This window comes from Exophiala dermatitidis (genome assembly GCF_000230625.1).
Source record: "Exophiala dermatitidis NIH/UT8656 unplaced genomic scaffold supercont1.6, whole genome shotgun sequence".
NCBI classification, from domain to species: Eukaryota; Fungi; Ascomycota; class Eurotiomycetes; order Chaetothyriales; family Herpotrichiellaceae; genus Exophiala; species Exophiala dermatitidis.
This window is the reverse complement of record NW_008751651.1, coordinates 803,327-828,045: the sequence shown is the minus strand read 5'-3', so window position 1 is coordinate 828,045 and position 24,719 is coordinate 803,327. Positions and strand designations below refer to the sequence as shown.

Genomic DNA, 24,719 nt, shown 5'->3' with positions numbered 1-24,719 from the left:
TATCAAAGCATGGGGTTGATGTGCAGTGGATGTGTGTTGATGACAAAGCAAAACAAACATGTGATGACATAAGCAAGACTTACTTAACCATTTTGATTGCAGTTGTGTTGTTTGACTGGAGTAGACTGTGTGGCTGGTGACAAATGTGCAGGAACAAGAGGCAGGAAGTGGCAGTGTCGGAAGTTGGAGACTGTGGCGGTGCAGAGTAGAAAGGAAGGAGAAAGCGCTTGTGGCGGCTAGGCGGCTAAATAGCCAGTCAGAAATAATTCCGGGAACTAATCCCGTTTGGGACAGCGCTGACAGCCGCAGAGACACCAAGTGCGACTTTCGCTGACAGGCGGAGGGACATGAAGTGCGATTTAACACCTCGGTGAGACACGCTCCCCCATAGAAACGACAAAGATGGTGAAATCCACACAAATCGCCAGGCTGGACGGTATGGGAGAGCACAAATGGCACCATAAACGATGGAAACAGGGTCGCTAATAGGTGGGAATTCACAGGCCTGATGCTTGCGGCCTCAGTGGACGATGAACAGGTATGCAGCGGGTTCCTTTAGGGCTCGAGGGTAGTTCTACTTGAAGGAGTCGGGGCTGATAGATGGCTTTGCCATAGGTTGAAACAGAGCTCGCCGAGGTCAAATCCCAGGCGAAAATGATCTTCAGGCGGTTGAATCGCAACTCGGAGCAGCAAGCGAGCATTGAATCCGGCCAATACACCTTACAGTAAGGGGGTTTCTCTACGCTCCTTGGAATATTGCTTTACGTGGATCTCTAACTCGAAAGCTTACAGCTACATCATCAAAGACTCGATATGCTTTCTCTGCATATGTGACCGGTCCTATCCTCGGAAATTGGCGTTTACCTACCTCTCGGACCTGGCTCAAGAGTTCACGACTGTGTATCCCTCCCAGCAATACCTGTCTGCTACGCTACGGCCTTACGCTTTTGTCGAGTTTGACACGTTTATTCAACGGACAAAGAAGACCTATCAGGACAGTCGGGCGAGTGCGAATCTGGACAAGCTAAACGACGAGTTGAAAGATGTCACGAAAGTCATGACCAAGAATATTGAGGATCTTCTGTACCGTGGAGACAGCCTGGAACGCATGGGCGAGATGAGTGGACGCCTAAGAGAGGACAGCAAGAAGTACAGGAAAGCAGCCGTACGGATCAACTGGGAATTGATGCTGAAGCAGGTACGTATAGCTACAATTTCCGGACCATTTACAACACTGACATTGTCTAAACAGTACGGACCCTTTGCAGGGCTTGGGCTCATTATGATCATCTTTTTGTGGTGGCGCTTTTTCTGAAGGGTAGATTACGGCAAGTTCAAAGATGTGACAACAGTATGATTGCGGACGAGCGAGAAACCTGGATTACTACGCTTGGGTTTGGCCAACAGACCGACTTTCAGAGGTCAATGTAGTCTTGCAGAGCGAGACTCGGTTATGGGAGATTGGCATGAATTGATTGAGAAGGAGTGCTCAGATTTCATCTTCCTCTTCATCGAAGTCATCCTCCGCGCCCATATCATACAAGATCCTGCCGCCTTCCCCGCCGCCGGCTTTCTGGGCATCAAAATACGGCAACACTACACCTTCCCGCTCTAGTCTTTGTCGATCTGTCAGACCCAGTTCAAAAGTCATCCCGGACAGGACTTGCTCAGGGGTCTCGTCCTCCTTTGGCTTGCGGAACAGGGGATGGTCATCCAGTAAAGTGACCGTTTCCCGGGCCGCTTGAGGACCACCCTGCTGCTTTGCCGTCGTGGCAGTGGGCAGGAAAAACCATTCCAGAACACCTCTCCCACTTTTCCTCCGATGCTCCAATTCCAGAACTATGCCACGCTCCTGGTCCCTCAAATGCACACTTTTCGGCTTGAGTCCGATGACCACCCCCTCGACCTCTTCGGCGAGACCAAACACAGGCGCCACATGTGACTTTGCCTGTGCCAGCTTCTCTGCATGCAGGATGGACAGGGAGTGGACTGTGATGATGGTGGTTGCGAGGTAGGAAAGCAGCGAAAAGGGTGACGGAGAGTATGAATTTGTAGAGGCGGAGATCGTTGAGGGAGCAGGTAGCGGGATGTCCGCATGATAGACTGCAACCACCGAGATCTGGGGTGGCTGCTGTCCTCGCTGCTCTGCATTCTGTGGCGGCTGTAGGAGAGATGAGAGAAATGCCGTCAAATTCAGTTTGGAAGACGAGGCCGTTGCCATTGCGACCAGAGTCGCCAAAGAATCTATCAGAATCAGACATCCTGAGCTCGAGAATTAGTAAATTGACCGTTACTTTTTCGATTACGACGTACGCTTGTTTCCGCTTTTCCCTACGGCATCGGCTGCCTTCCTCGCTATCCTTTCCGGCGACTGTGTCTCGCCAAAGCATTCAATGAAAAAGTCGACATTCCGCGGCTTCGCAAACGTCTCGAAGGACAGATAGATGGTGGTAGATCGCGAGATCCGGGCGCGGCGCAGATACTCTCGTGTCAGTGGGCTTGCCGGCTGCTCCAATGTGTCCAGTACAAGAGTCAGCGGCGACGCATGGTCCCTCTGATTCAACAACTTCGAGATCAGGAGGAGGTTGTGTGTGCGCCGATGCGCCAGGTTGGCGTGTGCCATCCCTGCCGGCGTGTCTCAATGATATTGGGGGAAAATGTACAGCACCCGATATGGCTGGTTGTTTCCCTCTGTTCAGCCTCGTTGGCTGTAAACCTAGCCTAACGAAGAGCGCAGCCTTTCGACCTGGATTTTCCTGTGCCCACACGGCTCTTGAAATCGCAGGCCTATTTTTTCATTAATGCTTGTACCTGTTTGGGCATTTGTTTCCTGTCTCATCGATCTCTGATGCCGTGTCTCGACATCGTTGCAGAATGTGTCGTCGTGGTCTCCATTTTCTGCATTCGGGTCGCCATGCTCCACCGTAGTTGATAGGTCGCGAGATGTCCACGCTCGGGAACGCCAATCCAGGTATTGAGTCTAATACAGTAGACCTCAATCAGTCTGGGGATATGTAGGCTGGCCTAGTTTTCTACTGGGAGGATGGCGCCAGTTACTAGTACTGCCATCGAGCACATCACGAACCCGCTGGCTACCTCGAGCCAACTCGTCAACCTGAAGCACGCCGAAGACGAACATGGCCAATCCATCCGCTTTGCCCAAGCGGCACTGACATCGGCCGCTGGCATCCTTTTGCGGTTGTCGCAGGAAATTATTGCGCAAGCCATAGTCCTTCTCCAGCGGTTCTGGGTATCAAGCCGACCGGACGACCGCGAAGGGTTCAGTCCCAAGACCTTCTCGGCGGCAGCGATCTATCTTGCCGCAAAGCTCTCGGCCACGCCGGTCTCCCCGCGCTCCGTGGTCAATGTATACGCCTACTTGACCTCGTCGAAAGCGTCGCCTCTGCTGTTCATCAATCCACATGGTGATGCGCCTACTGAAGCCGATCCGATGGACTACTTCGTTACGGAAGGAACATATGAAAGAGAACGGCAGAGATTGTTTGTTTGCGAAAGTGTGATACTTGTGGGCGTGGGGTTCGACACCCGTGTGGCTTTGCCTTACAGTCTGGCCCTGACGTATATACAAGCGCTGGGCGTGTCATCGACGAAGTTGGCGAGGAGGGTTTTTGAACATCTCAATGCGGGTCTGCTCTCTCCACAGTTGCTGTACCTCACTCATCAACCCAATGCTCTTGCTGTGGGCGCCATTTACTTGGCCGCAAGGGAAACAGGTGTCAAGCTCGTCGAGCAAAATTGGTGGGAGGTTTTCGATGTCGACAGGGAGGATCTGGGCTTTCTCCTGCTTGCTTATGGAAGTCTGGTTAACTTCGCAGAGGCCGAGGCCGAGAAGTGGAAGACCGCACCTTTGTCCTTGGATTGAAGTGCATCTGTTGCATGATCCTCTTGAGGCTCCTTCTCTAGAACCTGTTTCTGGGGTCCTTGCCAAATGGGCTATTTCGCAAGCCATTGGTTGGCCGGCCGAGTCCAAGCTATGAGCGTGCAAACTCTCTCGCATCACTACAACTTGTGCGCCGGTCTCGCGAGACTGTTACACGCACGGATCGTATACTTCTGGGACGCGGTTGCGAACAGTGTGCAATCACCGGAAGTCCGGCAGACAGTCAATCCCCGAGTGTCATTGTGGCGCAGAGTCAAGGTTCCTAGGGAATCCATCCATCTCCTCGAGACACGCAGGCGTTTTGAAGGCAATCGGTACGATGTTAACGTCAGTACTGATCCTGGAGTCGGGTGGGATAGTTAATCGAAGAATTCTCACGCCTCCGAGTGTACGACGAATACACGCTACACACTGCATACAAGCACCGGTTGCGGTAACAAGGGCTCTTTGGCCGCTCGGCGGAGATGCTGAGACGCGAAATCAGCTACCACAACACTTCTCTCCAAGTTCTGGCAACGGAGGAGCTCCATGCCACCCTATCGTAACATAGGCGGATACGCCAGTTGTGAACAGAGAATTGGTGGCTCCTTAACCATAACCTTTGTTAACAAGACACGACCCTCGACCGTGGCCGACCTCCAATGGCCGTGGCCTAATCTCACCAAAGCCGGGCTGCATTGACTGGTCGTCCGCGACAGTTCGAGGTTGAAGGCGTGCTTCATTTTTCGACCGCAAGCATGCACAGCTCAATGGTTTGCACAGCTTGGTGTCAGGTTTGCGCATAATTGGCTATACTACTGGCACAATCTTCCTGTGAGCATCCGACAAACCATACTTTCATCAGATGATGGACTGCTTGTACGCCCGCATCGGTGATCACGTTTGCGGGATCTGCTCCGGATTCAGGCGAGTCGATTCGATCAACGACAGGCCGGGGTCTCCGTATGGAAGAAAACGTCGAGAAAACGCCGGGGCGTGGAGCCTTGTTGAGGCGAAATTTTCCAAGGCGACAAGAAACATCCACCTCCGTAAATTCGAATTCAAATTGGGCAACGTGATATTATTTCACTGTGTAAAACTGGCCGGGGGTCCGGAGATGACTCGGGGCTCCCAGGTCTGCAGGGCTGGAGCCAGACTTTGATACGGTACTAGTAGTATCTCCAGTTGCTGCTAACGGGTCCCCAGGGGGTACGGCGTCGAGACCAAGGGGGTGTAGCAGGACGATCACTGGTCAGCTCGACCTGAACTACTCACTAAACGCCGCTCCCTTGTTGCACTTCTAAGCGACATCGAGATCCCACTCCGGGCGCTGATTATGCTTTGAGGCGTTGATTCGAGGGTTCTGGAGCTGTAGCTTGTCTCCTCCCGACTTGTCCGGTGAGGGGCCTGGGAGGCGTTTCGCAGCCAATAACGACAGCTCACAACCCATGCGTGGGTTTCTAGGGTCGGTCAGAGCTTCCCGGAGTCTGGAAGGACGCGGCGCAACATCATGTTTCGTGGTCTTGGGTGTGGGCGTGTTTTGCGTGTGTGTCGTCAATCAATCAATCAATTCGAAAGGAGAGACCTCAACCAACTACTGCAGTCCTCGCCATCCGTTTAATCGGCTTTATTACAAATAAATAAATAAGGGGACAAAACAATCCAGAGTGGATCACCCTTCACCATCTTCACATGGTGGATTCTGGATCCCGGTTTTCTGTCTCTTTTGATACGACGTTTCTTGAGCTCCGGGCTGCTGCAGTGCCTTGAGTGTCGCTTTTTCGACAGCTTAAGGTAGCTAGCTAGTTACCTGAGCCTGATATTCGATAGCCAGCCTTCCGCTGCCCGCCTCGTCTCCTCTTGACTGAGTCTTGAGCTTCGACAACACTCAATTCATAATGGCCGCTTCAGCGTTGCTCAAGAGCCGGTGCCGACGGCCCAGCTACCTCAACAAGCTGGCCAAGGCAGAGGACCTCATCGACCTCTTCCCTAACGGCTCATACATCGGCTGGTCGGGTTTCACGGGTGTAGGATATCCCAAGTAAGTACTAGCAGTGCAATAAATGCTTCCTTCGACTGTCTCTGCCTTCCGCTGCTGTGCTCTTATCAATGCCAGATGGCTGGCTGGCCGGAACGAACAAAATCGGGGCGTTCGTTGAACGTTGACTAATCAATCACCCCCAGGAAAGTCCCAACTGCCCTGGCCGACCATGTTGAGCGGAACGGGCTGCAAGGGAAGCTCAAGTACAATCTGTTCGTGGGAGCGTCGTCGGGGGCCGAAACAGAGAACCGATGGGCTCGGCTGAACATGATCGAGCGCCGGGCGCCGCATCAGGTCGGCAAGGAGATTGCCAAGGGCATCAACAACGGCAACATCAAGTTTTTCGACAAACATCTCAGCATGTTCCCCGTCGACCTGATGTACGGCTGGTACACCAAGAACAAGGCCAACAACCGCCTCGACGTGGCCATCGTCGAAGCCTCCGCCATCACCGAGGACGGCGGCATCATCCCTGGTGCTAGTGTGGGAGCATCGCCGGAAATCATCCAGATGGCTGACAAGGTCTGTCTAAACCGGAATTGATTCAGCAACAACGGGACTGATGTTGTGTTTCTTTGTCTCTTTAGATCATTATCGAGCTTAACACCGCCACTCCCAGCTTCGAAGGTCTACACGATATCACCATGACGGAACTACCACCTCGACGAAAAGTGAGTTATCTGGGTGATTTTGACCAGCCATCCTTGCACCGTAGACACTATCAGGACCAGTTGCTGACTCTCGATTCAACAGCCCTACTTGATCATGGCACCCGAAGACCGCATTGGAACGCCGCATATCCCCGTCGACCCGGAGCGTGTTGTGGCCCTGGTCGAGTCCGACTATCCTGACCAGACGACCGAGAATGCTCCCGAGGACGCGACCTCGCAAGCCATTGCTGAGAACCTGATCGAGTTCCTGCAACACGAGGTCAAACACAACCGTCTGCCCAAGAACCTTCTGCCCATCCAATCCGGCATCGGAAACATTGCTAATGCTGTGATCGGTGGTCTGGCTGTGAGTACTCCAGCAGCCTTCAGAAAGATCTGGTTTGACTGACCGTGTAAAACAGAAAGGCGGAGCCGACTTCAAGAACCTGAAGGTGTGGACCGAAGTGCTGCAAGACTCCTTCTTGGACCTGTTCGACAGCGGCAACTTGGACTTTGCCACGGCCACGTCCATCAGGTTCTCGCCCGGTGGGTTCCAGCGGTTTTACGACGGCGTAAGTTTCACTGCTCCTGAGACACGTTTTGGCCGTTCCATGCTGACTCCTTGTCTCTTTTTCAGTGGGAGAACTACCACTCCAAGCTGCTGCTGCGATCTCAACAAGTGTCGAACTCGCCCGAAATCATCCGCCGTCTCGGTGTGATTGGTATGAACACGCCAGTTGAAGTCGACATATACGCCCACGCCAACAGCACCTGTGTCATGGGCTCACGCATGCTAAACGGCTTGGGAGGATCGGCGGATTTCCTCCGTTCTGCCAAATACTCGATTATGCACACCCCCAGCACGCGGCCGACCAAGACCGACCCGACGGGTGTGAGCTGCATTGTGCCCATGTGTACCCACATCGACCAGACCGAGCACGATCTGGACGTGGTGGTGACTGAGAATGTAAGTGCTTTTCCCCGTAGCCCTTGGCCCTTTAGTCGCTGGCTTAGCTAGGAACGAACGCGGACATGGACTGACAATTCACAGGGTCTGGCTGATGTTCGAGGCATGTGCCCCCGCGAGAGGGCTCGAGAAATCATCAAAAAGTGCGCCCATCCGGAGTACAGACCCATCCTCCAGGAGTACTTCGACATCGCCGAGTACGAGTGCTTGAAGAAGGGCATGGGCCACGAGCCTCATCTGTTGTTCCAGGCCTTCGACATGCACAAGAACCTGGCCGAGAATGGCACCATGAAGATCAAGGGCTGGAGCAAAGATCAAAAGCTGTGGTAGCGGTAGATTTGCCTGTCTTCTGTAACTTATACACGCACACAGGATGTTCTCTGTCGTTCACTCGAAGTAATTCAACAATAAACTCACCGGGTAACATGATTTCCGATAGAGACCTGGTCACGGGCTCTGTTGCAGCCGCGGGATAATACCACTACCTACGTACCAGGCAGTTCCAGTAATTCAGTATGCTACACACCTACCTAGATACCTCAGGCTGCCTGGTGAGGTACGTAGGTGGCTAACAGGCAGTGCCATAAGCTGGGAAGGAATTGCCGAGACCAGAACGTTCTTTTGACGCCAGCTCAAACTCGAGGTGAGACAAAGTCTCTTTATTTTATATACTCTACCACCACGTCTCACCTTCGGATTGCAACTACCAGCCCCATACTAGAAGGGTAACTCAGAACTCCGAGTACCGGATCCATTTCCGCTCCCCAGATAAAGAAAATGAATCCACCTTCAAAAGGACATCCTCGGTTATGGGCCCGTATCCTTTGAGCCGGCGGCAATGGGACCTTGCTGAAGGCGGTCTCCTCCTTTTCTCTTCTCCTTCTCCGCCTCCGCGTCCCACAATGTTGGGGTATTCAGCGTTGCGAGTCCATCGCCCCAACCATGGAGAGTCTTGGTCATGAAGATCCTCCGGATTGTTATCTGACGTGCTCTGATGTAGCCAATCCTGGTTACTCCAAGTCCAAGCCGGCACCCACTATACAAGCCGGTCAATATTTTGTGGTACACGGTCAACGGTAATTACCCACTACAAGGCCAATTTCTCCGCCGGAACTGCTCCTTTGGGACTTCCTGACGAGCAAAGCCAAAGTGATGGTTTCTCGCGATGACGTTCCCGACGGCTCTGTCACGTTGCGTACTAAGAATCCCAACACGGCGAAAACGAGTGGTGTTGTGGAAAGGAGCCCCTTGTGCTTTGCTGGCTGCAGTTATCAGCAAAGCCTGTCGATTTTCAGTCACTAGCAGACGTCGGGTGTGAGTTCCAGGGCGTGTAAGGCTGGTGCTTCCGCAGAAATGCGGTCCTCAAAATGTTCCCGTTCCAAATCTCAAGAGGCAGTATGTTTGAAGACCGTCAGAATGCCATGAGAAGTTCGGCTCCACGGAGAACAAAGACAACAATCTGTTGGTTTCCTGGTGCACTAACAGCAGTAAAACTCACACTTCCCCAGAGTCTCCCTCGATAGCTCTACTCAACACAACTCGAATCGAGGTAAACAGGTGGCATCACCATCCATCCACAAGCCAACGCTTGACAGAGCATTGCCATGCCCGGCTATTGGCCTTTACCAAGCATTCTGCGTCAACTTAGATGCCCCACACGAAGCCCTTGGAAGCCCTCACCCCCGTGGCTCAACCCCCGTGGGGAGTGGACTTTGGAGGAGTCCAGTGGAGATCTCGACAGGATCCACCATACGCGGTTATACTCTGCCCATTTCAGTATCCCGAAGGAAGCCATCGTCCTCCTGCAGCATCTGATTAGTTGTGGTTGTTAGAGACTGTTTACCCGCCTCCCATGCGTACGGCTTCGTCGCCGGTTGCTTGTCCGACGCACCAAATGCGACCGGCCTCTCGGTGGATCAGCTCGCGCCAGCAGACAGGTGTGAAATAGTGCGCCATCCTGTTCTCCGTCATTCTATAAAAGATCAGAGCTGGTGACTATATAAGACGGACTCTCTGTCTTAAAGGAGTGCCGCAGACATCTTTGCACCTGTCTCTCTCTCCACCGGTTTGCGGCATTGTCCTACGACAAACTCCCTTCAGGCCATTCTATCAACATGGCACGGAAGTATCTCGGAGGCTCAGGCAGTGCCTTGACTGTCTGGATCTCTCTGGCAGCATCGACGGTGTTGGTCTTTTACGGTTATGACCAGGTCCGTCCACCTATCCCATGGATGGGGCGGCCACCAAATGAACAATGAATAGCTAATATACCTATTCTTCAATAGGGTGTTTTTGGAAATGTCCTGGTCGGCAAGAACTTTCTAGATCAGATGGGGAATCCCTCCGCGAAAGACCAAGGAACAATGACTAGCGTTTATAATCTGGGGTGCTTTGCCGGCGCGATGTCCACCCTTTACACCGGAGACAAACTTGGTCGCCCACGCACGTTGTTACTGGGGTCCTCCGTGATTGCAATTGGCGCCGTCATCCAGACGGCGTGCTGGTCCATGGGCCAGATGATGGCAGGCCGAGTCGTTGCTGGCCTGGGAACTGGCATGAATACAGCCACGGCGGGTGTCTGGCAGTCTGAGACCAGTAAAATGCGAAGCCGTGGGAAACTGGTCATCATTCAGATGGCCAACTGCATCACAGGCTTCTGCATTTCGAATTGGCTGACATTGGGATTCTCCTTTGCACCAGGAAGTGTGGCCTGGCGGTTCCCGTTGGCATTCCAAGCCTGTGAGTTGTCGTCCTCCATGAAACCATTTCCTTCACGCGCCCTTGTGCTGCATCGATAGTTGGATCGTTTACAGCGCTGACTCCGCTGAATAGTCTTCACCGCACTCGTCTGGATGATGTGCCCGTTCTTACCTGACTCGCCCCGTCTCCTCATCCGAAAAGGTAGATATGAAGAGGCTCTTGAAGTTTTGGCAGCCCTGGAGGGAAATGGCGCGACCCCGGACTCCCCGTCTGTTCGGACCCAGTTCAACATCATCAAAGACGTTCTTGACCGCGAACATGCGAACACGTACTCTTGGTGGCAGCTTCTGACCGGTCGTGGACCATCTGGTGTTCTTCGAAGAATGATACTGGGTGCTTGGATGCAAGCAATGAACCAGATCAGTGGGATCAATGTGACCTCATATTTCCAAACGTGAGCACTTTTTACCTTGATGATGGAATGACCCGAGAAGACTCACATGGCCTCAGTTATATCTTCATTCATGCCATCAATTTGAGCGAACTTATGTAAGTGGTGAAAGAAAGCGTTTTGACTCTGGGAACCATCGATTAAGGTCGTCCCATGATTATGTTGGCTGGATGAACTGACTTGAGCTGATAGAGCTCGCATCCTCGCTGCCGCCGGGTCGGTGGACTACCTCATCTTCAGTTTCCTCGCATATTTCGTGATTGAGCGATATGGTCGGCGACGAGTGATGATTTGTTCGGCCGCTGCGTGTTCTACCTGCTGGACCGTCATCAGTATTGCTCTCGGTCTTTCTGAAACTGGCAAGGCCAACGACTACAAGATGGGTGCTCTTGCTACGACCTTCTTTTTTGTTTTCTTTGCTAGCTTCGGGCTCGGCGTCCTCGGTGTCCCGGTAAGTCTTGATGGTGATTTCTCGTATATGTTGTCGTGCTCTTTTGGCGTTCGAAGTGGCTCTACCTATGTTCTCTGATGCTTGTGGATGTTGGACCCACTATAACTTCAGCCTTGTCCACTCCACCACTTACTTCGCTGCACCGTTCACTTCAATGCATCTTTCAATACACTAGAACCATCAAGATGGTCCCCGAGAGAGTGTTACCGCAATGAGCTCGAAAGGCGATGTCAGGTGGCAAGGCAATCGGGTCAAATCCCTTTCATTCAGCTGTTGTTATTGTACAAAACAGTTGCTTACGGCTTTACTCTTCTCTCACAGTGGCTATATCCGACGGAAATCAACCACATCTCGTTTCGAGGCAAGGGAGCCAGTCTGGCCATGGCCACCAACTGGATCATGAACTACATGGTGGCACAGGTGACACCGCCCGGCATCTCGAACCTCGGGTACCGGTTCTGGATCATCTGGGCCGTGATATGTGCATCCTTTGTGCCAATCACCTACTTCTTCTACCCGGAGACGGCTAACCGGACCCTCGAGGATATCGACCGCTACTTTGAAGAGCACCGCAACATCTTTGTCCATCGTGACAAGTTCGCCACGCAGCTCCAGCGGCCCGAGGTCTGGGCCGAGATGGACCAGGAGTTCGCCAGACGTGTGAATGAGGAGAAACTTGGGCCTGGCGTTGGCGAGAGACAGATCGAGGTGCACGTGGCCGGTGAGGACGACAAGGCAGCAGCTACCAACAACAACAATGGTGGCAATGTCGAGTATTTGGAGAAGTGAGTTCCAACTACTATGAATTGAAGGGTCAGAGTCAGACACGATTTGGTCTGGTCTTTCTGAAGACAACCAGGCAGAAAGGAGGGAGCAAGATTGGTTTGATTTGAATCAACGGACAAAGACGGCCTACTGCTTGCTTGCTGGGCAGCGGGTGGGGGTTCTATACAGAATGCCGCTGGCGCCCTGTCTTGTCTCGCCTCGCCTCGCCTCTCCTTGCCCTGTATGGTCTGACTGGCTTCGCTCATATAGACAGGTACCTATAGAGAGAGCATTAGTGGACAATGCTTGTTGAATACCATAAGCATACTAAGGTAGGCAAAGAAAGTCAGAGACTAGGGAATGAGGAAAGCGGAGTTGGAAAGATTTTTTCTATACCCTCCAGTACCTACCACCCACCTACACCTACCTATACCAGCGTCCGAATACTTCGTGACGAACATGTGGTCTGGGCTTGGTACTGCATACCTTGGGTGATGATAGTAGTAACGCCCAATAGAGAACACGATGAAAGGCCACTGCAATCAATAAGAGGATCAATTTTCTGGTTACTAATAGCTGAGTAGATCAAACACTCTTTGTGAAGTCCACTTTTCTACTGTACAGTAGGAGCCGGCCAAACTGCTGTATCTACAGAATGTGTATTTTGCTGTGTATTTCGCACCCGCTGGCGCTGCGTACCTTGCTAGATATTGTACTTACAATACAGCCTGGGAAGACCGGATGCTCTTCAACAGGGAAGTACTCACACCGTCTCATCTGCAGCAAGGTGGGTGGTAACCAATCCGCTCGGCAATAGAAATGTTAAGTTAGCAAGGCCCTTTGTTAGCGCCGTATACCGAGGAGACCAAGGAGCACTTTCAGCAGTTTGCGTTAAGCTGTGTTGAGCCCCCGGCACTGTTGGCCGATCATGCGATCCCGAAGTTTGGTCGTGAGCTGGCGGATTCAGGAATATGATGATACCGTGCTTTTCTTCGCCGTCACAATCCGACAATCAGGTCCATGAAGAGGGCTGATATATCGGTGATCCGTAGCGTTGTTCGAACATGGTCCTCTGACCTATCGTTAATCTCGTTCTGTCAATGCCCTCGACCGATCCAGCAAGTGGTGTATCGACTGGTGTGTCCAATGACCGTGTCGTGGTGGTTGGGTCACCTGCAACCTGCCACTGATCATTGGCTTCGACGTGGTCCCTGCCACATCCCAAAGTTTGCTCGGCTGTTGTTCACTCAAAAGTCATGAAACTAGGAGCCCATTTATTTCTCGCCGAAGCGGACCTAGGATCTTCGATAGTCACAAAAAGCAAGCCGGGGCAGGACGGCGGCGCAAGAGCGGAATCTGGTGAGTGGATTTCCCATGGCATTATATTAACTCTTCTGGAAGCAGAACTCCACGGCTGCAGAAATTGGGCAGGGTCCGAGATGAGCCCGGAGCGGTTTTATCTTCTCCTCGGCAGTGAGGAATGATCATCGGGGAACATCAAGAGCATCTTGCACAGAACATCCTCTTGTGGAGCAAAGCCACTTTTCGAGGCCATCTCCGGATGGTCACGAGCGTCCCGTTATGGAACGACAGCTATAAACACTGACAAAGGTAGGCAGACGTTGTGGAGGCTTTCGGTAGTGAACGGCATGGAGCTGAGCTCGTTCTCGAGAGATCGCGAAAGCTCAAAGTGTATACGGACAGGGAAACACTTTGGAGGCGTGACGACGGCATTCAAGGAGCGGACAAGCAACGACTGCAACTGCGGAGGCTAGGAAGGAGGGACGGAGTTCGAGAACCTTTCCTAAAGAGTGTCAGAAGGCAAGCTTGAAGACAGTCAACAAGTGCGCCGAGATGGTTAGTATGAAATGCAACTGCATGACAGAAGAGACAGAATGACACTGCATCGGCAGCCAACATAAGAGGGGACTTGAAACGGTTGAGGATGTTCCAGTTCAGGCAGCGACGGAAGTCTCCATAAAGACCACCGAGGCGCGTATTTCGTATCGTGATGGACACTCGAGTTGCTTGCTTCATGAAATGGAAGCGAAAAGGAAGCGTAAAGAGTGACGAAGAGGCGGGCTGACGAAACATAAAAGAGCGAATTGCTGTCGAGACTGTCCCCAGGGCGCAACCCCGCTCAACAATAGACGGCAGTGCGACAGCACCTTATTAATCTCATTTCATCGTGTTCTCGAAATTGCAGTGTCGGTTCAGCGTGATGAGCGTGCTGGAAAGAGGCGAACTCTGCACAAAGGCAGAGCTGTGTCGTCAGGAGTCGCTCCCTTCGCCAAACAGCAGACCGCACAGTTCATGTCTTGTGAAAGAGCACGGCATCTGTGAGTTGATAGATCAGGCAAGGCACGAGCAGTAAAATGGATTGAGAAGAAGAGGGAGCTGGGAGACGGCCAGGAGAAATGAAGGGAGGACGGGAGGGCGATGGGTCTGTGCACACACTGGCAGGGACTCGGAGGGCCAAACTCGAACTGAAGTGATTGCCAGGCAGCAAAGGCTACCTACCCACTTATTATTGCTACCCACCGGCACTGCACCGGCCGCACAGTTGGACCAGTAGCTGCGCGTCGCCTGGGGCGGACGGGCAAGCCAACGCCGTTCTAGGCTAGTTTGTAGGCGTTATTTGTTCATGATAACAAATGTCCTAGGGGCGTGTTACAGGCATGCCCTGGTAGAGACGAACCCAGGGACTCAGGCTGCAGGGGTCCACAGACAGCGCGGATAATGATACGAGGGAATAAAGGATCAAGAAGCCGGGCGGGTGCAACACGGTGTCAGTGCCTTTAGGCGCCAGTTGGTGGTGGTGGTGCAGAAGGAAATGCGCTCAGACGCCTGGCGACATTTTCCGTCGGACATCCTGGCACTCGCACTGGTACTGGCAATTGGGGGCCTCCGTTCTTCGACTCATCAGAGTGACTGCCAGTCAGTGGGAGGCCACTACTGGCAGTACCACTTTTTTTCTTCCGCGATCCCGGCTGGCGACCGGTGACTGGCTCCTGTGACTGTTGATTCACTCAGAGGCTCCTCCTGGTTCAAGGCGCCATTCTGTTCCCAGCCTAGTCTCCACGACCTGCCCTTCCTGCCCTCTGAACGAGCCGCACGCAGTCATCACTCCGAGTCGGATTTTTGGCTTCGAGGGCGAGGGCGCTGGCTGCAGCGCAGTCGCAGTGCCCGTTGTTCTGCCAGTGCCCATCATCCATGCCTAAAATGCTCTTTTTCCCAGCCTAATTGACTAGTACGCAACTAATTCGCCTCCTGGAGCCTCCTAGCCGGGTCTTTATTGGCTCTTTGTCCGTGCTTCTGTTCCCTATCTTGGTCAGCGTCCGCCAGTGGCATTGCACTGGCTGTCTTCGCGGGCTGCTTCAGCAGGCGTGTTGGCTGCTGCACTGGCACTGTGCAGCGCAATGCAGTGCAGCGCAGTTCCCCTTCAGTTGAGTTGAGTTGCCGCATCTTGCTGCTTATGGCGGCGGTCGGTGTCTGGCCTGGAGGGTGCTTGGGCGCAGTCTGCACTGCACTCAACTGGCACTGACTGGCTACGCTCTGCCACCACTTTGCGAGTCGAAGGCTGTCTGCTCTGTTCCTCTTGTCCACTTTGTCCCTCCGTCCATCTTCCCTCGCCCTTTTGCATCTTCTTCTCTTCGACGCTACCTTACTCTTTTCAAGCCGTACACTCTTGACAAAACTCATCACACACCTTTTGCCTGGCGGATCTGTCCGGCCTCTTGCTTTCTTTACTTTTGTCCTACTTTGTCGCCGGTCCTCGAATAACCCTCCATCGATCCTGTACCCTCGCCTCCTTCGACACCCCATCAGTCACACATCTTCGAGTTGAGAGCACCTTTTTCCTGTCCCGAATACGTCTGGAATTGGCACCAGGAGGCGTTCATCGTCTTTCCAATCTGTTCAAACCTCCGTCCCGTTCTTGCGACACCTCTATCGGCTCTGCGCGTGAGTGGTATCTCCATCGACTAAGCGGATCTCCTACTGGAACCCAGCTTTCTTGGCTCGAGAGCGAAGAAACATACTCTACAGTGGTCTTCAAAGCCCAGTATATCGTTGCAAGTGATACGCGATTCCGATACGCGTCTTTAGGCGCCTTCGCAGGGTGAAAAAACTGTGTTGCTCTGGCGATGCGCGATATGCGACCGACAGCTTTATGAGTATACCACACAACATCGCCATTAAACCCGACAGATGAGGAGGTGCTCTGTCAGATTATGACAGAGTCCTCCCTTCTCACCACGCATTCCTTGCCGAATCACTATCCGGTCACCGCGGCTCCGTCTCTTGCATCCCCTCTGCCGAACGGCTCCCTTTCCGACACGAATCTTCAAGACGAGGAGGAATATACCATCAAATGCATATGTATCTATACAGATGATGATGGCAACACCGTCTACTGTCCCAAGTGCGACACGTGGCAGCACATTGAATGTTACTACCACGGCAAAAAAGTGCCCGAAGAGCATTTTTGCGCAGACTGTTTCCCTCGAGACCTTGATGCGAAGAAAGCTACCGAGCGGCAGAGACGGCATCGGGAGGCTCTCGATGGCGGTGACCGGAAGGTCAAACGACCGAGCTCAAAGAGTCAAAAGAAGAAGCACAAAGAGAGTATCGCGACTGTGGAGCAGGTGAATGGCTGGCATTCCTTGGACCGGCACGAGTCCGTTACAAGCGCAAGAGATGGTCCTCCTGCAAAGAAGCCCAAAACCAACCATCGCGCATCGGCATCCATTGTGTCGATGAATGGAGAGTCCAGGAAACGAGCCGCTTCCACCGTGCAGTCATACCCCAGTCCTTCGAAATCCCCACAAGAACTTTTTCGCTTTCCGGCCATTCCTACCTACACGACCGACTTCCTCGAATTGTACGATCGGGACCAGGGGAATATCAACGCCAGAGACAATGAACAGACTATTCAGGCTGCCAACGCTTTGTCTGCGTGGCGGACTGACCCATCTCTTGTGGTCAATGGTTCTGGCCAACAACCCACCGCCAAATCACCCTTTGTACGCTCGAATCAGCCCCTCAATCCGAACACTTGGCCGGAGGTCTCTGTGGAGACAGTGACAAGGACCGACGTCGAGTATGAAGGTAAAAATCCCACATGGCGGTTCCTGCGGCTGCGGTCATCGGTGAAAAAGGACGAGATTGTGGGTGAAGTTCGAGGTCAGGTAGGCACTTTGGAAGAGTACTGCCAGCAAAAGTCATCATCGAACAGATGGCAAGAGTTGAGACATCCGGACCCTTTTGTCTTCTTCCACCCACACATGGATATCTACATTGATAGCAGGAAGTCGGGCACGCGGTTTCGTTACTTGCGCCGATCTTGCCGGCCGAACGTGACTCTGAAGACGTTTGTATCAGACGACGATGAAACGCATCATTGCTTTGTTGCCAGCAAAGACATCCCGGCCGGAACGGAACTTACCACCACCTGGTTCCTGGATTCGGGCATGTTTGCGGATCGAGATGATTCAGAACAAGCGCAAACCAGGCGCTTGGACTGGGTCAGCCGAGTTCTCGCCAACTTCGGTGACTGTGCCTGCGATGGCTCATCCTGTCTGCTCGCAGGCTTCGACCGAAGGTTCTCGCCCAAACCGATTGAGGGTGTGCCGAAAGAGAAAGGAGGGCGCAAGAAGAAAAGTAAGATCAAACCTGCCATCTCGCCCTTGAGCACAGGACACGCCACCAACAGTCGAGCAGGAAGCGAACCGAAGTTGTTGCTTGATGACGACGATCACTTTGACCGACGATCGACCTCGGAGTCCTCTCGCAGCGGTGGACAAAGTCGGGACATGACTCCCGTCAATGTCGCCGCTCTGGACGCTGATCCTGTGTTGGGTGCCGGGCTTACCGCCCGGGAACTGCGCAAGATTCAAATGGCCGAGAGAGCCTTTGCACAGAGGGAGCAGGAGAAAAAGGATCACAAAGACTCGGGACACCAGAGAAAGAAGAAACGTAACAGCGGGGGTTCGACCCTCAACACTCCCAACTTGAATGCGTCCAAGCAGTTGGGACATCCCCCCAATTCTCTACCCACCACACCGAGTGCCCGCCAGACCAAGTCGGCCGATCCGTCCATGGGCTCACCTCCGCCTCCTCGAGGACCCTTGAGTCGGGCTAAATCCACTGATGTGCCGCACAAGGCCGAGTCGACTAGTGTACGGCCTGTGTATGTCAATGTTTCGGTTCAGACGGATCCTGAAGAGTCGGAATCGCCCATGCCCCCAGCCAAAAGGCGGAAGTTTTGTACGCCCACTCAGCGGCTGCTGAGAAGGTTGTTGGAAAATCGGGCAAGGCATGAACAAGAGCGCCAGGCGCAACAATCTCCAACCGCAGACCGCCATGATGCGGTCTCTAACTCGAGTACGCCGGCCGAGGATGTCGAAATGAAAGACGCAAGCCTGGTGAAGGCTGACAACCCCCCAGCATCTTCTCCCCTGCGTGAAGCCCTCAACAGCGACACGTCCCTGAATGTTGGCACCACGACGTATCCCTTGCCTTCACAGGCCGCACACACTCACAAGACCTTCTCCCCGCCAGTTGCTCCTCGTCTGCATTTGTCAACGCTGCCCCCTGTGCCGGCTTTCCCTTCCGCAGCTTCCTTGGGAACCGCGACCACCCCAGGTCCGGGTACGTCGAACATCGCGCAATCGCCTGCGCCTTTGACTGTGTTGTCGAGCCCCTTCCCGTTACCTACAACCCCGTCTGCTCTGACGCCATCTCCAGCGAGGAAGAAACTGAGTTTAGGGGACTATATGAGCCGACGTGCTGCGTCTACGCCGTCTGTTGAAAAACATCAATATCAGGTCGGCTTTGCTGGCAGCGATGGAGACCGGGCGAAAGAACGAGAGCAGAGTCATTCTTCGCCGATTGGCTCCGAAAGTACAGTGAAGGACCGGCAACCCGACCAAAACACCGTTGGACACGAATCGGCTCCTGCTGGGTTGGCGGACAGTGTTGCCGACGATAACTCGGGGAGAGATTCAGAACCAGAATATCAGCCCCCTCTGGCAATACCGGTCCAGAGCGAGCCTGCTTCACCGCGCCCAGCTCCATTGGGGGCCACCGTACCCCAAGGGGGTACCACGAGTGGCGTCCCTTCTGCAGTTTCTAATGTATTGGCCCAACTCGCGCAACTACAGGGCAAATGAAGAGAACTGGCACGGGGCAGTGGACTCTGCCCTGGAACAATTGCACGACATCCGGCGTGACAGGTGTGGTTCTTTCTCAGAACACATACACATTACTTTTGGTCTCTTCGCAAGGGTTTGGACATGCAATGATGACAAGATGACTTCAGTGGGCGGAACACAGACGCATAAATGGTCGGGATTCTCGAATGGCAAGGTTGGCGTTATAGGATGGAAGGCTCGGTAATCTCAATGGGTTGACCAAAAGGCTGAAGAGGAATCCTGGGTTTCGAGGGGACATGTGGTCTTGCGTAGTGTCACCACGACTGTCCATGGGTTTCTATGTGTAAATATTATTAGTTTGAGCTGCAACGGCGAGCTCACTGCATGACCGTGTTTCACAACGTCAGGATTGTGCTTGAGTACACTGGGATGCTCCAGATGGTCATGATCGGGTGTTATGTCGAACCTGAACTTGCAGTAGCATTACAATGTGGAATGAGCACCAGTTGAAGCTACGAAGCTCGCAGCAACACGACTTGCAGTGTGCAAGGCAGCTAGTTGTTTCTGGTCGATCTTTTGAAGGTGAAACCACCTAGGTACTGTACAATGTTGTAGGTATCTGATGCAGTAGTGGTGGACTGCGCCGCGTAGGATGCAGAACAGGAGGGCGCTCACTCCGAGGTTACAACACTGCGCCGTGGAGTAATCGCCTGCTGCCCCTCCATCTGCGTCTAATAAACCTCCGCCTGCGCCTTTTCTTCAGGCTCCCCCACCATTTTGGCACCTGCGGCGTTGTATTTGGCTTCCTCCAGAACCGCAGTTCCATATTTCATCCACCCAGCTTTGCCATACGCCCAATGATGCACAGTTACAGCAGCCCTGTGCTGGCTTCATGCTCCACGTCCTGTGGCAGATCTACGGCCGCTCTGGCGACCATACTGGTTGGTGTTCCTGTGAGGACTCTTGGGACTCTTGCTTCCCTAGAGAGGGTATTTCGACGATCCCATGTAGATGAACTTGTCGATTTTTTAGCTTCTCTCATCTCCTATCTGTCCTTCCCGCCCCGTCTCCTCTGTACAGGGTTTCTGTTCTTCTCTTCACCCCGATCCTGTACATAGGCCTCACCTCTCAACATGGCAACAATGCCCTTTCGTCCCGCGCCCGGGAGCGGGGTGCGCACTCCCGTCCGCCAAAACTCGGTGGACTCGCGTAATGAGGTCCATGTGCAGATGGACCATTACATTGGCATTGATGTAGGGACCGGCAGTGCCAGAGCATGTATCATCAATGAGGCGGGCGACATTGTTGGCCTTGCCTCGGAGAACATAGGGTTGTGGCAGCCTCAAACGGGATACTATGTACGTCTACTTGCACAAGCACCTACATTCACCCACTCCCTCTGACTGACAATTGGTCTCCCTAGGAACAATCGACAAACGACATCTGGCGTTGTATTTGCCTCTCGGTTCAGCGTGCCCTGACCCAGAACAATATCGACCCTCATTCCATCCGCGGAATCGGTTTCGATGCCACCTGCTCGCTAGCAGTCTTTACCCATGACACCGACGAACCCGTGTCCGTAACTGGACCGAGCTTTGATAAATCTGGGAATGACCACAACGTGGTTTTGTGGCTGGACCACCGCCCGGTCGAAGAAACCAAGAAGATCAATGCCACCAACCATAACCTGCTCCGTTATGTTGGTGGGACCATGAGCATTGAGATGGAAATCCCCAAGGTGCTCTGGCTCAAGAACAACATGCCGAAAGAGCTCTTTGATCGATGCAAATTTTATGACCTGACGGATGCCCTGGAGCATCTTGCCACAGGCAACGAAAAGAGGAGTTTCTGCTCGGTGGTGTGCAAGCAGGGCTACGTGCCTGTGGGCGTAGATGGTAGCGTCAAGGGCTGGCAGGAAGACTTCCTCAAGGAGATCGGCCTCGAGGATCTTGTGGAGGACAACTTCAAGCGCCTTGGCGGCGTCAACGGGGTGGTGAGCCTGTTTCCCAGATTGCTTTGACATTGACTAACATTTTTTGCGTCTAATCGTAGAACGGCGAATATCTCTCCGCTGGTGAACTTGCAGGCCACCTTTGCGAGCGTGCAGCGGCCGAGCTGGGGCTTCCAGCAGGTATCGCCGTCGGTAGCGGTGTCATTGATGCCTATGCTGGTTGGATTGGTACTGTCGGGGCCAAGGTCAACCTGACTGCCGATCAACTCGACACATCGATGGCTCCCAACGACCAGTCACAAGCATTTACCCGTCTGGCGGCCGTCGCAGGCACATCGACATGTCATCTAGTTATGTCCAAAGACCCGATCTTCGTGCCGGGAGTTTGGGGCCCTTACCGGGACAGTATCATCCCTAATTTCTGGATGGCCGAAGGCGGTCAGTCCGCCACTGGCGAGCTGTTGAAACACATTCTGGAGACTCACCCGGCGTACAACCAAGCGCTGTCGATGGCGGAGTCGACTTCCAGCAACATCTATGACTTTTTGAACCAACATTTGGAGGATATGAAAGAGAGGGAGAATGCCCCTAGCATCAGCCATCTCGGCCGACATTTCTTCTTCTATGGCGACCTCTTCGGCAACCGGTCGCCCATTGCCGACCCGACCATGACTGGCTCCGTGGTGGGACTGACATCGGATAAATCGCTCGACGGCATGGCCATCTACTATTATGGTACTATGGAGTTCATCGCGCTGCAGACGCTGCAGATCATTTCGACCATGAACAAGGCCGGACATAAGATCTCTTCCATCTTCATGTCCGGGTCGCAGTGCCAGAACGAGATTCTCATGTCTCTGATCGCCACGGCCTGCGACATGCCCGTCCTGATCCCGCGATATGTTCACGCCGCCGTCTGTCACGGTGCTGCCATGTTGGGCGCCAAAGCCGCCAGCGCCGACCCCTCGGGCAAGACGGAGGATCTCTGGAGCATCATGGACCGCATGAGCAAGCCTGGTAAGATCGTCCGGCCTACCAAGACAAAGTCGGTCAAGGCTCTTTTGGATGCCAAGTATAAGGTCTTTTTGGAGCAATGTGAACGACAGAGGGTATTCCGAAAAATGGTGGACGAGGCCATTGAGTCTTCTGCTGAATAAGATGACGTGGTATATAGTGGTTTAAAAGCCGAGCTTGGCCTTGAAAAGCAACGAAAACTTGAAGTTGAAAGACCTTTGAGACGGATCTGATCATCACAAGGCGAAAAGTCCTATATCTACAGACCCTTCAGGATGTTTTGTCCGGCCTACCGGTTCCAATTCTTGTCTTCTCGACCAGGTGAAACGAACGACAGCTACGGTACACAGTAGTCATGTATGCATGACAGCCATTTTATTTCAACCCTGCCAGTGCGGATTAGGTACTGTAGGGTAGGTTCCTTGTACAACGTAGGTACTGACTGTAGCAGGAGGAGTATGTACAGTATGTACAGTACCAAGACAGACATGTTGGCCCAGCTAGCCCAGCCCAAGAATATATTACCGCTAGCAATACACTGTAGTTACTAGTAGTACATGCCGTGGCAGATCACCAGTAGGTAGGGAGAAGCTACCTAGGTAGAGTTTAATGGATGATTATTCCTCCAAATCAATCCACTTGAGAGTTCTCTTTTCTCTGAGCGTTAATGTCATTCTGGATATCAATCCATTTTTTGGATGGACTGATTCCATTCATTCATTCAATCATTGGTCGTGAAGATCGGTGGGGTCGGTAGGTAGGTCGGTAGGTAGGTCGGTAGGTAGGTCGGTAGGTAGGTAGGTAAGGATAGAGTAGATAGATGGGTCTGGTCTGGCCCACGTATGAGAGGCGGTAGCATCAAACATGCAGTGACCCGGAGCGGTACCTAGCTATAGCTAGCTAGGGTCCCGAAGTTGAGGTTGTGGTTGTGCTTCCGAGATGGTGGGAAGTGGATGCAGGTATAGCGGGGTCATGTTGGGGTTGCTGGCTGGTGTTTGTGCTGCCAGTGGTGTTGGTGTCGGTGCTGATAAAACTGTTTATACCACGTTGGTGTTGGTCTTGGTTCATGCTGGATCTCCTGTCGATGGTACTAGTACTGTTGTCGTGACATTGGCCGTGTCATTCATGAATGACTCGAGAGTACCGGATCGACGACGGCGACGGCGACAGCAACAGCGACAGCATTGGTGCCTGTGTCTGTTGTCGCGGTCGCTCGACCGTCGCCACCATTTCTTCCACCGGCTCCAACTTGATCCTGCTACGGCAGAACTGCGTTATTTCCAGTGTCCAAGTTTGTGATGGGGTCCCTTGCCGGGAAATTTTGGCCGACTTGGGTCTCGCCCTAGCGCTCGCCTCGCTCAGAATGACTCTGAGACTGCTCCGTCGAGACGACTGCATCACCGTCCGAGTCCACGACAAGACCACCAGCTGCAGCAGGGGTGGCAGCGGTGGCAGCGTTGCCAGTGGCGGTGGCAGTATTTTCCCCTCTGCCTCCTCCTCCTCCTCCTTCTTGTATCTGCTGTGTCTGCGTCTGCGTCTGCGTCTGCGTCCCCAATTCCTTGACAGCCCTCCTATTCAACCCCAAAATATCGAATTTGCAAAGCGGACAATCATGATGTCCCCGTTCAACCCACAAATTCAGGCACGGGGCATGATAGACATGGCCGCAATGTAATTCGCGAATCTGTTCTTTTTCATCAATCAGATCCAAACAAATGGCGCAAATCAGCTTCGTCGCCAGAGTTGCAAACGTCTGTTCGTGTTTCGTCGTCTTGTCCGCACGCCAGTCGTGCAGGGATTGGATGGGGGCCACTTTGTCTAGGATTTTCAATCTCTTGCGGTGTCGTTTGGCGATTAGTTCTCTGTCGGTCAGGATTTCACCAGTGGTGATGTAGGTGGAGTCGATTTGCCATGCACCATCACCGGATGTTGTGGATGTTGATGATGAGTCGGAGGAGCCGTCGTCAGATGCTCCGTTTCGGCGTGTTGGGGATAGGCATTTTTTGTAGATGGCGAATCTAGGATTTTAGTCAGCATTCATGTCCTTGAAAACCCAAGGTACCGGCCCGCGGTTGGTTCATGGGGAGCAGAGGGGCTGTAGGGAGAAGATGGAATGGTAAGATGGATATGCGCGGGCGTTGATGTTGGTTTTAGCAGTACCTACCCGAATATCAGGGCGAATATGCCGAGACATGACACTGCCACAGAGATAAATGTCGCGGACGCAATGACCGCCGTTGACTCGCTTGTGCTGTTTGTGCTGCCTTCTTCTGATACGCCGGCCCGTGCCAGATTGTGATGCTGTGAGATAATTGCATCTGTATTGCACAGAGACAGCAAGTCTTCGCCGAACCGAGACGGCGTTGACGCGGACGGTAGGAGAAATGGAGATGGCTGGTGGTCAATGGAGATTTGTGTTCTTGGAATATACATGTTCGAAATAAGATATGTTCAGATAGAATATAAAGTCATAATGGAAGATGTGATTGGAGGTTATTTGGTGAATGATAGGGTTTGTTGTATGAAGAGTGGGTGGAATATCAAGTCATTGATATTATCGAACAAGGTCTTCATCCACTTTTGGATTGTTGTTTGGAAGTAACTGTAAGCAAGGCCACACTTCATCTGCGAATAGGCCCGGGGGCTGATCGAGATATACAACCAACGGTTTAGGTTTGTCTTTACCTCTTTTCAA

At 53.0% G+C, this 24,719-nt stretch overlaps 8 protein-coding genes across 9 annotated transcripts; 7 read left to right on the top strand and 1 right to left on the bottom strand.

The window, feature by feature from the left end:
* Positions 1-304: 304 nt before the first annotated feature.
* HMPREF1120_07126 (vesicle transporter SEC22) lies at positions 305-2,814 on the top strand. The gene is made up of 5 exons (XM_009161341.1): positions 305-436; positions 504-538; positions 616-725; positions 793-1,198; positions 1,253-2,814. The coding sequence occupies exons 1-5, from the start codon at positions 403-405 to the stop codon at positions 1,313-1,315; spliced, it is 648 nt and encodes a 215-aa protein (XP_009159589.1). The 5' UTR covers positions 305-402; the 3' UTR covers positions 1,316-2,814.
* On the bottom strand, positions 1,490-2,623 carry HMPREF1120_07127 (elongator complex protein 5; the record flags this gene model as incomplete). The annotated part of the gene is made up of 2 exons (XM_009161342.1): positions 1,490-2,262; positions 2,314-2,623. 2 exons carry the CDS (start codon positions 2,621-2,623, stop codon positions 1,490-1,492), a joined length of 1,083 nt encoding a protein of 360 aa, XP_009159590.1.
* Positions 2,815-3,043: 229 nt separating the features above from the next.
* On the top strand, positions 3,044-3,883 carry HMPREF1120_07125 (uncharacterized protein; the record flags this gene model as incomplete). Its single annotated transcript, XM_009161340.1, has 1 exon — positions 3,044-3,883. The coding sequence occupies one exon, from the start codon at positions 3,044-3,046 to the stop codon at positions 3,881-3,883; it is 840 nt and encodes a 279-aa protein (XP_009159588.1).
* A 1,895-nt stretch (positions 3,884-5,778) lies between these two features.
* HMPREF1120_07124 (acetyl-CoA hydrolase) lies at positions 5,779-7,868 on the top strand (the record flags this gene model as incomplete). Its single annotated transcript, XM_009161339.1, has 7 exons — positions 5,779-5,921; positions 6,065-6,443; positions 6,509-6,592; positions 6,675-6,938; positions 6,994-7,143; positions 7,209-7,538; positions 7,623-7,868. The coding sequence occupies 7 exons, from the start codon at positions 5,779-5,781 to the stop codon at positions 7,866-7,868; spliced, it is 1,596 nt and encodes a 531-aa protein (XP_009159587.1).
* A 1,784-nt stretch (positions 7,869-9,652) lies between these two features.
* HMPREF1120_07123 (MFS transporter, SP family, sugar:H+ symporter) lies at positions 9,653-11,929 on the top strand (the record flags this gene model as incomplete). The annotated part of the gene is made up of 6 exons (XM_009161338.1): positions 9,653-9,748; positions 9,824-10,277; positions 10,371-10,692; positions 10,749-10,787; positions 10,882-11,140; positions 11,462-11,929. 6 exons carry the CDS (start codon positions 9,653-9,655, stop codon positions 11,927-11,929), a joined length of 1,638 nt encoding a protein of 545 aa, XP_009159586.1.
* A 3,096-nt stretch (positions 11,930-15,025) lies between these two features.
* HMPREF1120_07122 lies at positions 15,026-19,687 on the top strand. Of its 2 annotated transcripts, XM_009161337.1 has the most exons (2): positions 15,026-17,566; positions 17,627-19,687. In XM_009161337.1, the coding sequence occupies exons 1-2, from the start codon at positions 16,138-16,140 to the stop codon at positions 19,075-19,077; spliced, it is 2,880 nt and encodes a 959-aa protein (XP_009159585.1). In that variant the 5' UTR covers positions 15,026-16,137; the 3' UTR covers positions 19,078-19,687. The 2 variants fall into 2 exon arrangements, with proteins under 2 accessions (XP_009159585.1, XP_009159584.1); XM_009161336.1 differs by having other exon boundaries at positions 15,026-19,687.
* A 187-nt stretch (positions 19,688-19,874) lies between these two features.
* Positions 19,875-22,648, top strand: HMPREF1120_07121 (D-ribulokinase). Its single transcript, XM_009161335.1, has 3 exons — positions 19,875-20,417; positions 20,483-21,052; positions 21,112-22,648. Exons 1-3 carry the CDS (start codon positions 20,193-20,195, stop codon positions 22,165-22,167), a joined length of 1,851 nt encoding a protein of 616 aa, XP_009159583.1. The 5' UTR covers positions 19,875-20,192; the 3' UTR covers positions 22,168-22,648.
* A 304-nt stretch (positions 22,649-22,952) lies between these two features.
* HMPREF1120_07120 (uncharacterized protein) lies at positions 22,953-24,228 on the top strand. Its single transcript, XM_009161334.1, has one exon. It carries the CDS (start codon positions 23,154-23,156, stop codon positions 23,697-23,699), a length of 546 nt encoding a protein of 181 aa, XP_009159582.1. The 5' UTR covers positions 22,953-23,153; the 3' UTR covers positions 23,700-24,228.
* The last annotated feature ends 491 nt before the right edge of the window (positions 24,229-24,719 follow it).

Bases quoted from the DNA above. Each gene is read 5' to 3' on its own strand.
- HMPREF1120_07126 (XM_009161341.1), top strand. From the start codon at position 403: ATGGTGAAATCCACACAAATCGCCAGGCTGGACG. The intron at 437-503 runs GTATGGGAGAGC...GGGAATTCACAG, and splicing joins ACAAATCGCCAGGCTGGACG to GCCTGATGCTTGCGGCCTCA. The intron at 539-615 runs GTATGCAGCGGG...GCTTTGCCATAG, and splicing joins CCTCAGTGGACGATGAACAG to GTTGAAACAGAGCTCGCCGA.
- HMPREF1120_07122 (XM_009161336.1), top strand. From the start codon at position 16,138: ATGACAGAGTCCTCCCTTCTCACCACGCATTCCTTGCCGAATCACTAT.
- HMPREF1120_07121 (XM_009161335.1), top strand. From the start codon at position 20,193: ATGGCAACAATGCCCTTTCGTCCCGCGCCCGGGAGCGGGGTGCGCACT. The intron at 20,418-20,482 runs GTACGTCTACTT...TGGTCTCCCTAG, and splicing joins AGCCTCAAACGGGATACTAT to GAACAATCGACAAACGACAT. The intron at 21,053-21,111 runs GTGAGCCTGTTT...GTCTAATCGTAG, and splicing joins TTGGCGGCGTCAACGGGGTG to AACGGCGAATATCTCTCCGC.
- HMPREF1120_07120 (XM_009161334.1), top strand. From the start codon at position 23,154: ATGACTCGAGAGTACCGGATCGACGACGGCGACGGCGACAGCAACAGC.